This window comes from Stenella coeruleoalba (genome assembly GCF_951394435.1).
Source record: "Stenella coeruleoalba genome assembly, chromosome: 19".
NCBI lineage: Eukaryota > Metazoa > Chordata > Mammalia > Artiodactyla > Delphinidae > Stenella > Stenella coeruleoalba.
Genome location: NC_137165.1, coordinates 33,122,718 through 33,139,229, shown reverse-complemented (window position 1 = coordinate 33,139,229; position 16,512 = coordinate 33,122,718). Strand labels below are relative to the sequence as shown.

Genomic DNA, 16,512 nt, shown 5'->3' with positions numbered 1-16,512 from the left:
AGGCCAGCAGTAGGCTTCCCAGCCTGCCTTGTGTCTGGTGGCTCTACTGGAGTCCATAAGAGGTTTGCAATAACCCTGCATATAGTCTTGAGTCTGGGCCAGTGGGGCTGCTTGTTGGGCTCGTGACATTGGAGGTGCCCCTGGCTACACTCTCCTTGCCTGCCTGGGGCTCTCCTCTCCTCGGCAGGAGGGACGTTCCCCATACTAACTCCCTGGAGGGTTTGGGTGCAGAGCATCTTCCTTCTCCCCATCCCCGAATTTATCCAGTGCTTGCAATCTATTGGTTACAACACCCTTTGTAGGGTGGCAGGGCTCAGGGAGATGAGGTGCTTGTCTCAGGAGCTGGGAGTAAAGGAGCAGAGCGTGGACCCCCGCCTTCTGATGCCTGGTCCCGCGCTCCTTTGGCTTCTCCACCTGTCTTCCCATACCCAGGGCTCGAGCTGTCAGATCTTCAGCAATTTGGGGCATCACCGGAGAGGGAGCAGCCTTTGACCACGCAGGCAAGGGCTGTGGAGGATGAGCTAGCTTCCTCGACATGTCAAGGCAGAGTGGCCCATTTGAACCTTGGCTTTCTGCTCCTTGGTCTGTGCCACCTGGAGTGCTGAGCTCTCCCGGTCGCCCTTCTTGGTGCAGGAGCCTGGGAAAGAGCCATCTTCTACTGAGAACTTGCCCCAGACAAGTCCTTCTGCACAGTTCACCTCCACACTTGCAATTTTTCCTAAAAGCTTCCAGACCTCAGGGAACTTTCTCCAGCCAAATGGACTGTGGACTTTCCCCTTGGGTCTCACAGTATCTCAGAGATTTTAGCAGCTGTCTCCCATTTACAGACTTCCCCCAGGAGAAGGGCCCAGAGTCCAGGAACCCCTCCGGCCACAGGGCCACATGCTCTGAAAAGACAGGGTTGGCTTCTGACTAGACAACTCCTGTGGGTTTTTGCTGTGAGTCCAGGAAAGCCCTCTCTTCTTGAGGGGTGGGTTCAGGGTGTGACCCCTGGGTTCTGGGTGTAAGCCTAGGGGCAGAGGACAGGCAGGCGGCAGGGGCAGAAAGGATCAGGGGGCTGGGGCCGGGCTGGGCTGCTCCAGTTCAGCTCCACTGCTGTGGCTCCACTGGCTACAGAGGACACCTGCCATCCTCCCCTCCTACTCACCAACCCCTCCTACGCCTAGCAGGGTCCTGTGCCAGGTGACCACGTGATGGTAAGAGAAGCTGCTTCGGGAAATTGAAGAGGGCCTCACTGGGGTGGGGCCTGGGTCCTGCAGCGGGACATGGAGGTGGCTGGCACGTGGGTCTTACTTTTCTCCTGATCTGGAGGCAGGGAGGGGATGGCTGCAGTGAGGGGTGTGTGTGTGTGTGTGTGTGTGTGTGTGAAGGGGAATGGCCATCTTCACCACCTCTTGTGTCTTAGGACTCCCAGATTGCCGGGGTAGAAGGTTAGTTTTTTTTTTTTTTTTTTTTTTTTTTGCGGTACGCGGGCCTCTCACGGTTGCGACCTCTCCCCTTGCAGAGCACAGGCTCCGGACGCACAGGCTCAGCGGCCATGGCTCACGGGCCCAGCCGCTCTGCGGCATGTGGGATCTTCCCAGACCGGGGCATGAACCCGTGTCCCCTGCATCGGCAGGCGGACTCCCAACCACTGCGCCACCAGGGAAGCCTGAAGATTAGCTTTTGATTTTGGGCATAGTAGGTCTCACTGTTCCAGAGGCAAAATTAGCCCCGGACTGGGGGTGTGGGCTCCCAGGCCACAAAGTGGCACATGCACCATCCCCTCAGTGTGTTTCCTTCTCCAGCCACAGGCCTCTTAGCCTAGTTCGTTACTGCTGAGCCTTGGAATCCAAGCTCAAATGCCACATCTTTAGGGAGACAGTTCAGGGTTCCCATTATATGCTCTCAGAGCACCATGCACCTTTCTGTCCAAGTACTTAACCACAGTTATAATTTTATACTTATTTGTCAAATTTGTTTTTGAATAGGAAATACATTCACATGGTTTAAAAATCAATCAATGAATAAATAAAACACGTCTGCAATGAGACATTTCCGTCCCCTGGTTCCCCATCCACCTAGTTTTTTCCAGCTCTGGCCACAGGTAACCATTGTTACTAATTTCTTCTCAGTGTTTCTTTTTGCACATGCAGGCAGAATACAGAGTCTCAAATCCCTTCTTTTCCACACAAAAGGTAACATGCTGTAAACACTTTGCACCTTGCTTTGTAAACTTAGTGTATCATGGAGATCATTCCAGTCACGTAGAGCTGCCTCATTCCTTTTTTTACAGCTGTATAGAATTTCATCATGTGATCGTTCCATTATGTAGCCAGTCCTTATTGAAGGAATTAGATGTTTTCCTCTATTTGCTCTTTTGATTAAGCTTGTACATATGTTGTTTTATACCTATGGCAAGTATGCTTTCTGATAAATTGCCTGTTCAAGGGGTGCTTGGATTTGCAATTTGTAATTCTGCCCTCCACTGGAGTCCCAGTGATGTGTATTCCCACCATCACTGTAGCCTCACGAACATGGTGGGAGAGAAAGGTTTGGATCTTTGCCAGTTTGATGGGTGAAATATAGATGTCAGTTTTAGTTTCAATTTATATTTCCTTTATTATGAGTGAGATTAAGCATCATTTTTTGTGTGTGTGTGGTAAGCGGGCCTCTCACTGCTGTGGCCTCTCCCATTGCGGAGCACAGGCTCCGGACGCGCAGGCTCAGCGGCCATGGCTCACGGGCCCAGCTGCTCCGCGGCATGTGGGATCCTCCTGGACCGGGGCACGAACCCGCGTCCCCTGCATCGGCAGGCGGACTCCCAACCACTGCGCCACGAGGGAAGCCCCAAAGCATCTTTTTTATATGTATCTCCTCTTCGGTCCTTATCGTTTGCTCATTTTTCTCTTAGATTGTTTTTTCAATCACCTATCCATTCTAGGAGCTTTTATAAATTAGGAAGATTTCGCTCCTACTCTGGGATGTCGAATTGCTTATATGTTTTCCCCGTTTGTCACTTGTCTTTTGGTTTGGCTTATAGTGGTATTCCTACACAGAAGTTTTTGATTGAATGTGTTGGTGTTTTCTCTGTGGGTTCTGGATTTTGAGTAATTGAAAGCCCCTCTCCACTCTTTACTTATAAGGGAGTTTGCTTGTGTTTTCTTCTAGTATTTTACAGAATTATTATTACACTTTAACCATTGATCCTTTTGGAATTTATTCTGGCATTCTATATGAGGTGTGAATCCAACTTTTTTTTTTTTTTTCCTAGAGAGCTATCCAGTGGTTCCCAACACCAATAACTGACTAGTCCCCTTCCCTCTCTGGTTTAGGATGCCTTATTTCTGTACACTAAATCCCCTTCTGAATCTGTGTCTGTTCGTGTGCCAGTGCCTTAACTGTTGAGACTTCATAATAGGTTTTAGTGTCTGGCAGGCTTGGTCCCCCTGCATTGCTCTTTTTTTTCAGAGTTTTCTTGGCTGGTCTTGTCAATTTTTTTATATGAGCTTTAGAATCAGCTTGTAGTGTTGAGAAAGAAACTTGCTTGTATTTTTATTAGAATCACTTTAAATTATAAATTTACTTAGGGAGGATTGATGGGGATGCCTTTGTCTTTGTTGCAGTCTGATTTTTGTCCTTCAAAGGCGTATTCAGGTTTTCTTCCCGAGGTCCTACACATGTGCTGCGAGCTGTTTCATCTTGTTCGTTACTATTATCAATGCAGTTTGGGGTCCACGACTTTTTCTCCCCACTGATTTTTGCTTGATTTTTGGATTACCGTGTGACTTCCCCACTGGGCGGTAAACCGTGAGGTTTTTCATCACCATTGTGTCCTGGTGCCTGGCAGTGTGAGTGGTGGTGAGCAGTGAGTGAGTGAACCTGCTGACGGGGGGATTATTTAGACAGAGAAGGCACTTCCTCCGCTGGAGGCTGATGTCCCCCCAAAGCATATGCCAGCCAGCGGGGACCCAGAACCATTGGTCTCCCTCTTTTCCTCCCACGTTTGCTGAGCCCTGACAATGCGCCACGCCTTGCCGGGCGCTCTGGGACATAGACCACCCGTCCGGCTCCAGACTGGGCCTCACCCTCCCCAGCCACGTGGGTGCAGGTGCAGGTACGAGCTAAGGCTCGGAGAGTAGTGATGCCGGCTCTGCTTCCCATCACTGTCTGAGGTTGGGCAGATGCCTTCCCCCGCTTGAGCCTCAGTTCCTTGCCTGTTAAAATGGGGCTAATCATGATACCTCCTTTACAGGGATGTTGTAAGGTCAGTTGTGTGATGTGTGTAGAATACTCATCGCAGGGCCTGGCACAGAGGCTGTGTTCAGTCAACGCTGGCTGTCATTGCTGTGACTGGGAGAGAAGGTGGGAAGGCTGCTGCCCTGGGCGTGAGGCCTCAGGCCTGTCTGGCCCAGGCCTCTTGAATCGGCTGATGGGTTGTCCGACTCAGTTCTAGTCTAGATATTCTTCGGGCCAATCTTTGGGTCTCTCCGGTCTTAGTTTTGTTGTGTTTTTTTCTTTTTTCTCTAAGTTGCGGATCCTGTCTCTTTCCTAAACCTCTTTACAGGGCTGGAGGGGGTAAGAAGGATGATGGAGAAGGTCGTCTTAGAAAGTAAACATGTGATGCAGGAGAAAATTTGGTTTTAATGTATGACAAACAGACATTAGCCCCACTTGTCGTGTGGCTAGCATCCAGATACGCTGTGCCCTACCATGGGTGACAGGGCCTGGGGAATGCTCATCCCCCGCAGTGTTTGGTTGAAACCTTATCCTTAATAACCGAGCTTGTTGTTGAGAGCAGCGTGTGCTGTCTCAAGGGCCATCTGGAATCTTCCCCGATTCAACCTCCAGCCAGCTGTGTGTCCTTGGGCAAGTCACGTTCCCACTACTCGCCTCCTGTTCCTCGTCTTTACAACTAGGAGGTGAACTAGAGTGATCTTGACGGTCTGTCCCTCCCTGCCCTGATGTGCTGTGATTCCAACGCAGATAAATCTGGGCCTCGTTAGCCAAGCACGCTGTGGCGATCTCCTGAGGAGATGGACGTTTGGCCCTATCACAACTGTGAAAATAGAACAGGCCTCCGACTTGCAGCCAGAACATAATGAATCCCATTTCTGTAGAACAGTGATGACGACGGGACCAGCCGCGTAGTGGGGTTTTTTGACGTGGCTGGCCCATTTGACCCAACATCCTCTGCAAGAAATATGGATGTGAGATTCTAGCTGAACAGTTTAACGCGGCGCCTGAGGAACTTCCGAGTAAAGCCAGGCGCGAGTCACTGAGGTAGCTTCCCATTCTCCCAGGCCGTCGGGACCGATGCTGTGCTTTGCGTCTGCATTGGTTCAATGGGTGGGACTTCCTTCCACACACCTGTCCAAGTTCCAGACTGTCAGAGACGGGAGGGGTGTTTGGGACCCCTTAGTCGAAGGCCTCACTTTACAGATGGGGGACCCCGATGACTGGAGGGGGAGAGCTTGCTCAGGACTTGCAGCTGGTGGGCAGAGATCCATAGAAGCTTCCGGGCCTCTCTTGGCTTCTCTGTGGCTGGGATTGGGCTCCGCAGTGGCCCCTACCTGCCCTTGCACGTCTGGCAGTTGCTCTCTTCCCAGATTTCCCTGCCAGCCTGTCTGATTCCCTCTCCTAGAAGGTGTGTTTGGCAATCTCACCACCCGTGTCATCCAGGGCCTTGTCTGATAGGCTAAGGATTCGGCCTTTATCCCAGGGGGCAAGAGGGAGCCATCAAAGGTGGCATCATGAACTTAAGATATTTACTGAGCCCTAAATACTGGCAGGAGTTTGGGGGCCAGCGGACAAGGGAGGCAAGAGGAAGAAATACAAAGGGCCCTGCTCTCAAGCAATGTACAGTCTTCCTGGATGAGCCAGGAGGTTCTAAGCAAGGGAGTGACCTGATCTGATGTGTAGCAGGTGAAATGGAGAGGAAGTAGATGGCGGCAGGGAGGGGGCTGCCGCAGAGCCCAGTGAGAGGCAGCGGGGCCTGAGCCAGGGCTGCGCGGGGGGGGCGGGATGGAGAAGCCTTTGTTTTACAGGTGGAGTCACGGGCCTTGGTCACTGATTGGACCTGGAGGTGGGTGACAGTGAGGGGGAGGGGACTGATGATGCCCAGGGCTCTGGTGGACTGTCACAGCCTGTGACGGCCCAGCTGGCAGAGGAGCAGGGCGGGTGCTTTTTGTCCCCAGGTGTCCTTAAGGGACGGCACAGCCTTACTGCACGGTGACTGCAACACCTCCTTTGGGTTCTGTCCTCCCGTCGTCTGTGTTCTCCCCTTGGGCGCCCCCCACCCGCTGCCAGGAGAGCTGGACTGATGCAGGGTTAGCCCTGCATGTCAGGGGCTGGAGCGTGTGAGTGGTCATGGAAGGATTGTCTGTGCACATGTTTGATCACTATTTTTGACCTGAAAAGTGCCTTAGAGGTTATCCTGTCTCTAGTGAGCAAAGAAAGACAAGGGAGGAGGGGACAGAGAGTTCGTGGTCATGGCCCAGGTCTTTCTCCTCCCATATCCTGGTCTCACACTTGCTTGTTCCTGTTTTGAAGGAGAGGAGCCTGGAGGTACAAAAGGTATAAAAGACATGACCCTTTCTCTTGAGGAGTTATAATTTAATTGAAGGGCCAAGAAGAAATGGGAGGCCGCTAGGAAGCAGCACAAAGCCAAGTAGACAATGCGTGGAAAGGGAGTTTCATGAACTGGGAGTTCAGAGCAGGCCTTAGTAGTGTGGGAAGGCTTCCTGGAAGAGTTGGGCCTTGAGATGATAGGCCTAGAAGGTGAGGGAGAATGGGAAAGGGAGATCAAGGCAGCAGAGGGAACTGCCTGTGCAAAGGTGCAGAGGCGGAAACCTGGCATCTAGGCTGCCTCCCGGGTAGCCAGGTGCTGGGTCTTCTGGGCCCTGGGGTCCTTTGTGGGCTCCTGCAGCGTGGGTACAGTGCAGGATGACAGAGTAACCTAAAGGGTCTGGGAGGTGTTTCCCAACCCCCAGCCCCTCTCCCGAGGGGCCCCTTCCCAGGCTCCTGGAACACGAAGTCCGTTGAGGCCTCCCCGGGCAGGACTTGTGCCCTGAGGTTTGCTTGGCAGGCTCCCAGCTGGGCAGTGGGTCCCCAGCTGCAGGATGGGATTTGGGATTTGGGGAGCTCTGTACTTGCCCCAAGAGGGTCCAGAGGTTTGTCACTGAGGGCTGAGTGAGGAGTGGCCCGTGCAGAAGAGCTAGTTTCTGCTGGACGGAGCTGCCCAGCCAAACCGAGGAGCCCGGGGAACGTCAGAGCCTACAGCCCAGCTCCTGGGCTACCCACGCCCCTGGCTGAGCCTCTCCCTGGGCTGCCTCTGTCCCCAGGGTGTGAGGGGAGCAGAACCTCGCCAGACGAAGGCTTCAGCCCAGACTTGCCATGGAAGTCAGGGACTTGGCACTCTGGTCCCTCAGGGGTTAAATGTTTCACCAAGCCTCAGCCCCAGGCGTGGCCCCTGGGAACCTGGAAGGGTAGGAGCCAGCAGAGACAGCCCAAGGGAGGGGCACTCCCTGCGGAGAGAAAGGAGCTCAGAGGGGACCAGCCTCACCCAGCCCGGACAGGAGCCAAAGGGTTAACAAAAGCAGCGGTGCTGATAAAATGCCCCAAACGCCTGGTCCTACCTCCAGTGGGAAGGGCGTCTGGTAAATGTCAACGATAAAAAATACATTTTAATGGCACGTGATGCTGCGCTACCGTGGGGCACAGCCAAATGGAGTGGGTTTGGGGCCACAACTACCGTGTGTTTCTCCCAGGGCTCTGGGCCAAGTCTCCTGGGCTCTTCGCCTTTTGCCCCAGGCATCCTCAAGGGCTGGGGGTGCCTGGGGCCTCCGGGCTTCCTCCTACCTCCTGATGGCACTCCCCTCCTGGCTGAGAGCTGCCTGGGACAAGTCTGAAGGCACAGTGCCTCTGGGTGTCCCGTGTCCCCTCAGCAGGCCTCTGTGAATGAAGGAAGGAGTGCCCCGAGGGAACAGGTCGGAGTGCACCGTTCTCCTCAGCATCCCCCCTCCCCCATCTTGCAAACCCTGGGCTGGGAAGCTGCTTTTGTTGCTGACAAATGTGAGAGGAGGGGCTGAGCGCCGCCCACCGCTGACAACTCTCCAAAAGGCAGGTCCCTAATAAGTGGGGAGGGGTGAGCAGGGGAAGAAGAGCTGGATAGGTCAGGGGGAGGCCCGGGGAAGAGTCAGCCTGCCGGGCTGCGCGCTGAGGCTCAGAGAAGTCGAGGGACTTGCCTGAGGTCACACAGTGAGTCAGTGGCACCTGGTCTTTCGCCTACAGCTCAGAATTCCACCAACTACACTGTGCTGAGTTCATTGGGGCTTTTAAATGGTTGTGTCCCCATTTCCACACTGAAGGGTCTGTAGCATCCGGGAGGTCCTGGGACCAGGAGTTGGTGCTGGAGCAGAGTCCAAGTGGGGCCAGGGGCCTGGTTCTTCAACCTTCAAGGGAGGTTTGGACCTTTCTGGGCTCAGCCCCTGTGGTCAGGCCCTGGAGCCCGGGTGTTTAGGACAAGGAAAGCCAGCCCCAGGCCAGCTGAATGAGGCCGAAGACAAGAGGGTGGGGACCCGGAGCTCAGAGGAGACCCTTCTCTTCCAGATCATCCTCAACTCCATGCACAAGTACCAGCCGCGGCTACACATCGTGAAGGCTGATGAGAACAATGCTTTTGGCTCCAAAAACACAGCTTTCTGCACCCACGTGTTCCCAGAAACTTCCTTCATCTCTGTGACCTCCTACCAGAATCACAAGGTACAGCACCCCCACAGAGGCAGGAAGTGAAGCCCCGTTGCAGCAGGGCTGAGGCAGGCAGGGAAGGCGCCTCAGGAACCTGCTAAGCCCTGCAGAGCAGTGAGAAATGGAGTGATGTGCAGGAAAGGAGACCAGATCCCTGAACCCCCAGCACAGAGTAACTGTGGTCTCTGCGCTGGGGATGGACAGAGTTGGCAACTGTAAAGGTCGGGAGCGTGGAGCTTGCCCTGTGGCTCAGTGCTGGGCCCTTTCGTTCTACAGTCTTCTTCTCCCGGTGGGATTCTGCACCTGCAGAGAGAAGGGGATGGAACAGGGAGAGGAGCCCTGGGGCACTGCCAGCTGTGTGGGAGCAGCTGACTGAGCCATCTGGAGGCCCTTCCCAGGCAGCGGTCACAGGGTCCTGGCATGTCCTGGCCCACCTTCCACCCCAGGCCGACCACCCCAAACTGCCTCCCGATCCCCTCCCGGGCCACTCTCCCCTGCCCCCCGCCTTTGCCCACGCCATCCTTCTCAGAAGGCTTTCACATCTGCACAGTGGGACTGGCCAGATCAGGGGAAGGATCTTAGGCAGAAGAGTGACAGAGTCAGGTCTGCATTTAGAAGAGTCACGCAGAACCTGATGTGGCATTTGCACTAGAGGGGGATGATGTGCAGGGGAAGCTGCTACAGGCCGCTGGGAGAGGATGATGAGGGGCTGAATCGAGGTAGCACAGCCGGCGGGAGAGCGGGAGACAGAACCAGAGGTTCTGCCGCAAGTGGAAGGGATAGGAGCCGGCCACGTGAAGGGCAAGGCCAAGGAGGCTTCAGCAAGACGCAACTTCCCCAGACACTGCCGGGGGTTCCGAATGTGCCCGGGGTCGGGGAGGAGGGCCAGAGGCCAGCCCAGTCCTCTCCCCGCAGTGACTCTACCGTGTATCCTGTCCTGACAGATCACACAGCTGAAAATTGAGAACAACCCTTTTGCCAAGGGGTTCCGGGGCAGTGACGACAGTGACCTGCGCGTGGCCCGGCTGCAGAGGTGGGGCTGCTCCGGCCTGGGGGTGGGGCGGGTGGACCGGGTGTCCCGGGTTCAAGCACAGGGACTCCGTAACCCTCAAGGTATCTCCACTCCCTTCCCGTGTCCCGCTGACTGTCCTCCCCTCTCCTCCAGCAAAGAATATCCCGTGATCTCCAAAAGCATCATGAGGCAGAGGCTAGTCTCCACCCAGCTGGCATCCAAGCCTGACGTCAGCCCCCTGCATGGGGCTCACCAGGCGCTCCAGCACTACCAGTACGAGAACGGGGCTCACATGCAGTTCGCTGCAGCTGAGCCCCAGGACCTTCCCCTCAACACCTTCCCAGCCCAGAGGGACTCCAGCCTCTTCTATCACTGCCTGAAAAGACGAGGTACCTCTCTCCTGGTCTAGAAGCCCTGGAGGGTCAGGGGGTGACACTCTCCCCACAGACACTGCCCACTGCACATGTGATCACACATGGGTGCACACACACACACACACACACACACACACACACACACACACACCTGGTTATTGTGTGGCCTGGGAGAGCGAGCCTGAAGGGTTGGGGACCGTGGCCAGGCTCAGTGCAGGGATGCGCTTCTTGCTTTCCACGCAGCCCTCAGAACCCTCACAGGCAGCTTGCGGCCTTGGTGTCCCCAGACACCGGTACCCCTCCCTGGCCCCAGGTGCTGCTTTCAGCAGGGTGGGCAGAGGACACGAGTCAGCCAGGCTCTGTCTCTAGGTGTGGGAGGAGGTGGAAGCGTCACAATCCCGAGGTTTCCACTTAGGGAGGCGACCTCCATCCTAACACAGGGAGTCCCTAGCACAGGCTCCCCACCGCATCACACCAGATCTGCAAAGGCTTCTTGAAAGTGGCAGGGAGCTGTTGTGGATGCAGACTGGGGACCAGGAAGACAGGCAACAGACTTGTCTGTGCTGGCTTCTTTGTGAGGAAGAGGAGCCCTGAGCCGAGAACCAGATGTGCTCTGGTGCCAGGTCTCGATTTTTCCCTCTATAAAATATGAATGATCAGTGTTATTACACCAGAAGTCCTCACAGGGCCACTGAATTGTCTTGGGAATGAGTTTGGGGACTTTTGCTTGCAGTCCAGAATGTTCTCTCAGCCCAGCTCCTAGGGACCAGCCAGGCAGGCCCCTGAGTACCCACCACACCAGGTCCAGTAGAACTAGTGACCTAGAGCAGGGGCTGGCAAACTGTGGCCTTTGGACCAAATCTGGCCTGCTGTCTGTTTTTGTTCAGCCTGTGAGTCATACAAAATGGTTTTTACATTTTAAATAGTTGAAAAAAGTCAAGACTCTTTCATGATACATGAACATTATATGAAATTCAAAGTTTGGTATCCATAAATAAAGTCTTACTGGAACACAGCCAAACATTTATTTACCTACGGTCTGTGGCCTCTTTCCTGTTGAGAATCCCTAGAGAAAACAGAAGGAGGGAGACCAAGACAAGCGACCCGACAAGTGTTCTTAAATTTGTTGAGTGGGCTGCCGCCCAAGTCCTCAGGCCTGGGTCATCCCTGTATCCCAGGGGAGCCCGTGCTGGTCCAGAGAGTCAAGCCCTCATGCTGAGGATGTTGAAAGACACACACCCATGGTCTGGAGCAGTTAATGTCACGTTTCCTGAGACAGAGTATTAGCTTAGCCTTAAAAGTACCAGTCACCTTTTACTTATTAACAGCTCCATTTCTTAATTGTGTAAACGCTGTTAGGTTGGAATCTGTGTAATTACAATCTGATGGGGCTTCTTTGAACACAGGGAGGGTGTACTTCCTCCTCTAAAAGCAATGGGAGCGTGCCTGTGAGTAGCTTTGTCTCGCTAGAGCCTTCCTGGGAGTGGAGGATTGAGGCCAAAGCATGGAGGCTTTAATTTTCTGGCTAATTCAGGCAGATGTAGCCTCCGGGTCCGGTTTGGGCTGGCAGGGGCTTGCACTTTCCTTGGCCAGGGTGAGCCTAGCCTAAGAGTGCCAGTGCACATTGAGGCCTTTTACCATCCCCAAGAGTCAGGGTGGCAAAGGATCAAAGCTATCCACTGCCGGGCTAAACACATCGCTCAGCGTCCAGTGATGCAGCACGCCCCGTGGCCTTTGAGCGTGCCCATGATCGGACCACTTCTTGGCTGCGGCCGCCCTTGAAAAGCTGTAGCTGATTAAAATGGTTCTGGGAGCGCCGTGGTAGCGTGGGGCAGTGGGGGCCCTGAGTGACAAGGATGGGCTGTCCTAGCATCCAGCGGGGGTATTCGGGGCCCTGGGCTGGCGGAAATGGCTCTTCCTGAGGTTTCTTTGTCTTCCGGCAGACAGTGCCCGCCACCTGGACTTACCCTGCAAAAGATCTTATCTGGAAGCTCCCACTGCAGTGGGGGAGGATCATTATTTCCGGTCTCCCCCTCCCTACGACCAACAGATGCTGAGCCCCTCCTACTGCAGTGAGGTGACCCCACGAGAAGCCTGCATGTACTCAGGTTCAGGGACCGAGATCGCCGGTGTGTCCGGGGTGGACGACTTGCCCCCGCCCCCACTGAGCTGTAACATGTGGACGTCAGTGTCGCCGTACACGAGCTACAGCGTACAGACCGTGGAGACTGTGCCTTACCAGTCCTTCCCCACGCACTTCACCGCCACCACTATGATGCCCCGGCTGCCCCCCATCTCGGCTCCGAGCTCCCAGCCGCCCGGAAGTGCCCACTTCAGCGTCTACAATCAGCTCTCACAGTCTCAGGTCCGAGAGCGAGAGCGGGGGCCCGGCGCCTCCTTCCCGAGGGAGCGCGGCTTCCCCGGCACCGGCACCGCGTGCGAGCGGAAGCCGCCCTCGCCGCACCTGAATGCTGCCAACGAGTTTCTCTACTCGCAGAGCTTCTCCTTGTCCCGGGAAGCCTCCTTACAGTATCATTCAGGAATGGGGACTGTCGAGAACTGGACTGACGGATGACTCTCAGGGCCCGCCCACAGCCCCAGTACCGGGTTGACCCAGCATTAACCTCTGAGGGTGGCGTGCACTACCAAGAAACGCAGGAAGGTATCATAAAGGGTGGGGTGCGAGTGCGCGTGAGCGTTTCTTTGGAGGGCATCTATCTTCTGACATAAGACTGAGGCCATGACAAAGGGAAAAACACACTATCTCGGAAGTGATTTTGGCTGCAGGACCTGGATCCACTGTTATCTGATATCTCTTGACATGCCCAAGGATGGGATGGGAGTGGAGAGTTCAGGTGGTGAGGTCTCTCCCGCAGGGGAAGTCGGGGTGGGAGGGGTCTCTGCACATCTTAAGAGTCCTGGCCTTGCAAGGGAGCTGAGAATCTTGTTTTGGGAGCAGGAGGCCCATTCCTTTGGCTTCCGGAGATTCTGTGAGACCACCTGAGAGGTGGGCTCAGCTAAGCCACGAAGCCCTTCTGGGAGAGGAGCGCTGACTGCTCAGTTAGTGGCCCGGAAATTGATCCCCGGAGCTCTGAGGTCTGAGGGACAATTTTTAGAGAGAGAGTCATGGGCGAAGTGCCACCTGATGGGTATTAAAACATTGCTTTTTCCTTCAAGAGGAGGGAAAACACAACCAGTAGCATCTCTGGCATCATTCAGGTTTTCTTATAACGTACAAAGCCCTTCCCCCTCCGTCCCCAGTATACCAGCCCCTCACCCTCTCTGGTGCGCGAGACTCACCTCTCAGGCCCCATCTGCGTCCTACGACTGGCCAGTAGGAAGCACACTTGACCTAGCAGTGTCCCCAGGAGACCACACTGGAGCTGCTGCCCAGCAGCTCTAGAGCCCGTTCTGCTCCCAGAAAATCCTCGCCTCTGGAGCAAGAAAGCCCAACAGAAATAAAAATGAGAACTCAGAAGACATTCATTTCTTCCAGTGAATTCAGCCAGTGAGCTCAGAGGAGCAAGGATAATTCTTCTCCAGGGAGGTGGATCTCGTCCTCAGCTCAGCTCTTTAGCATTGAAAGTCACCAGACCGTCCCTGTGGCTGGTGTGAACTCTGTAATCAAATTTGGGAAATCACTAAACTCTTTGCATGCTGAATAGCTATTTATATATTATATAAATAAATAAATAAAATAAAATATATAAATATATATATCTCACAAATGCAGGCCACATGTCCAATTCAGCTTTGCTTTTTTACAAATGAATAAACTTAATAAAATGAACGTTGGAGAGGGTGTTTGGAAAGACATCTATTTAAATCTTTATTACACATTTGATGTTAAAAACAAAGAATGGTTTAGATAAAACATACAAATAAATAATTATGTATAAACACACACACACTACAGATTACACTTTATTAGAAGACACATTAGCTAACGGGATATGGAACTTCAAGTGTTTTGTTATATAGCATGGACATTTTATTTTACATATCAGAACATAAAGCCATTTTACAACTGTGAAGTGTGTGGATGCTTTTTACTCCTGACTTGTCATTTCCTGGCTCAGCAATGGTCTCTGCTTCCCCTTTGCTCATATATTTTCTCAAGGGCCAGGTGGAGCCCTCAGTGCCTCTGCGCGTTTGTTCCATGGAGCCTCTGAGCTCAGAGTGAAGTCATTTAGGACCAACGGAGCAACTGTACCTTTGATCTCATGCTACTCCCCAGATGATGGACCTGGATTCCAGGGCCCACAAAGACCGCAGACGGGCAGGGCAGACAGTACGCAAGAATCTGTCACCTTTTAGTAGTGGACATGCAGCCTGGTGGTTTGGGGGAGACGGGCTCCCAGGTGGGGAGTTCTTGGTGGGATTTGTGCAGCTACCTCAGAGAAGGAACTGAAGAGCAGGCTGGAGTCAGAGCCCGGGGCTTCCTGGAGCAAGCAGTCAGCTATGTGAGCCCATCAACCACCTGCTCCCCCAGGGGAGGAATCCAGGCCTGGCAGAGACCTCCGCTTGTCTACTCCTCTGCCAGTTCCCTGACGTTGGCCTCAAGATGGGGGTGGGATAAAAGGAGACAAAGTCCAGTCCAGGTTCACCCTCCTAGATGAGAAGAGAAGCTGGTGTCGGAAGGCATGTTGGGTCTCCCTCCTCACAACCCCTTGCCTCTCGCCCCCTCCCCTCATGGTTCCTTTTCCAAAGCTGCTCCCTGTCACCCACCATCTCCAGGAGGGAGCCATGAGAAGAGAAGGCAGGGGTAAGGGATGCCCTTTCAAGCTGGTCCTCACCAGGATTAAGATGAGATTTCCTGCTGGGTAAAAAGTCAACCTCGTCTCCTGTTTCCCCAGGGTCCTGCCCTTGTGGCCCTGGGTTGCTGTCTGGCTGGACTCCTCCCTGCAGAAGGAGGCCAAGCTCCTTTTTTCCCTATGCTGTCGGCTCCCACCTTGGGCTTGTTGGTCACAGAGAAAAACTTAACTTGGCTCAGGAGACAGGGAAGAGGGGGGTTCTTCCTAACCCACACCTGCACCGCTCTTTTCTTTCTGGGTGAAGACAGCATTCTGGGATACTCTATACCTTCTACAACCACGTGTAGGGGGCTGGGAGCTAGACGTATGTTCCCAGGCTCTCTCCAGACACACAGTTGCCTGACTTGGAGGTAAAGAAAGCCGCTTCTTAAGAGAGATGTTGTCTTTAGGCAGCCCGCTGCTTCCTACCAACTTTCTGGGAAGCATGAGGTCCGTGGGCTTCCCCAGCTGGACATGGCTAGAACAGGGCCTGCAGTGGGATTTGTGGAACTTTCCTGCCCCTCTGAATCAACAAGTCAATAAAAAGGGGGCACATGGGATACCCTGGAACAAAGGGCACCATTCAGTAGCGCCAACAGGTCATACATCATGGGGCCAGAAACCTGCCACATGAAAAGTGTCTGCTGCTGCTGTGCCCTGCCTGGGAAGGGAAATAAGAAACGATGAACGTTCAACTGTGAGCCATAGGCAGGCCGCCCCCAGGGCTCTGCCCTCAGCCCAGGGCCAGGCCCCCGGAGTAAGCTGGACTAGGCTCCCAGCCGCAGCTCAGCCACCCAGCTGCCCCTCCAGCGACAGAAGAGCCTGGAATAACCAGAGGGAGAATGAAAAGAGAAGCTGGGTCAGACTGACAAATTGTTAAAAAACCAAACCAACTTCCAGCCTCCACTGGGCCTCAGGGGGTCAAGAGGCCTCGCCTCTCCCCACTAATGGAGCCTGCTGGAGGAGTAGCAGTCCCAGCCCTGCAGTGTCTTATCTTACAACATAAAATTAAAACCCACTTAAAAGGCCGGAGGGCATGTTAACATTCCCCCTGCTGTCTAATTGAAGTAGTTCCCAGCGCAAAGGATTTCACTTGAAAGATGTCTCCCTCCAAGCCCGGGTTCTCCTGCTTGGCGGCCCGGGGAAGGGGGTGGGGAGAGAGAGGGCATCATTTCAAAAACCAGCAGGAACTTAGGCGGGAAAAGCGCGGGTCCTGTTGGCCGCCCGCACCCTACAGGCGGCAGGTGGCGACGGCAAAGGTTAGGACAGGCTGGATTGTTTTGTATTTTTAAAAAATCTGCAAATTCATTAGCAGCTATGTCAGCAGAGGCCAGACTCCTGACAAGAAGGCCTGGTAATGATTCAAATGCGGTGAGCCCCACAGCAAAACCTGGCAGTTCCCGCGGCCAAGAGATTTCTATTCGGTCCCCCGACGACGCCCTCCTCCCTCCTATGCAAATATATTACAGGTCTCCAAGGCATACGGAATCAATCAGGGACATCCTGTAAAGGTGATGAACTTGCACTGGCCATCCTGAGTAATGGGAACCAGTCAGCCTGAAGCCCGCTGCGACTGAAAGCCAAGGTGACAGCTATTAAGCAATTG

General features: G+C 54.0%; 1 protein-coding gene across 3 annotated transcripts in view; it reads left to right on the top strand.

Moving 5' to 3' along the window:
• TBX4 (T-box transcription factor 4) overlaps positions 1–14,141 on the top strand; it is a 32,592-nt gene extending 18,451 nt beyond the window's left edge. For all 3 annotated transcript variants that reach the window (XM_079905583.1, XM_079905585.1, XM_079905584.1), the window contains exons 6-9: positions 8,590–8,742; positions 9,672–9,760; positions 9,893–10,128; positions 12,057–14,141. In XM_079905583.1, coding sequence (XP_079761709.1) covers positions 8,590–8,742; positions 9,672–9,760; positions 9,893–10,128; positions 12,057–12,688 — 1,110 coding nt within the window. In that variant the 3' untranslated portion in view covers positions 12,689–14,141. The remainder of the gene's footprint in view (positions 1–8,589; positions 8,743–9,671; positions 9,761–9,892; positions 10,129–12,056) is intronic.
• The last annotated feature ends 2,371 nt before the right edge of the window (positions 14,142–16,512 follow it).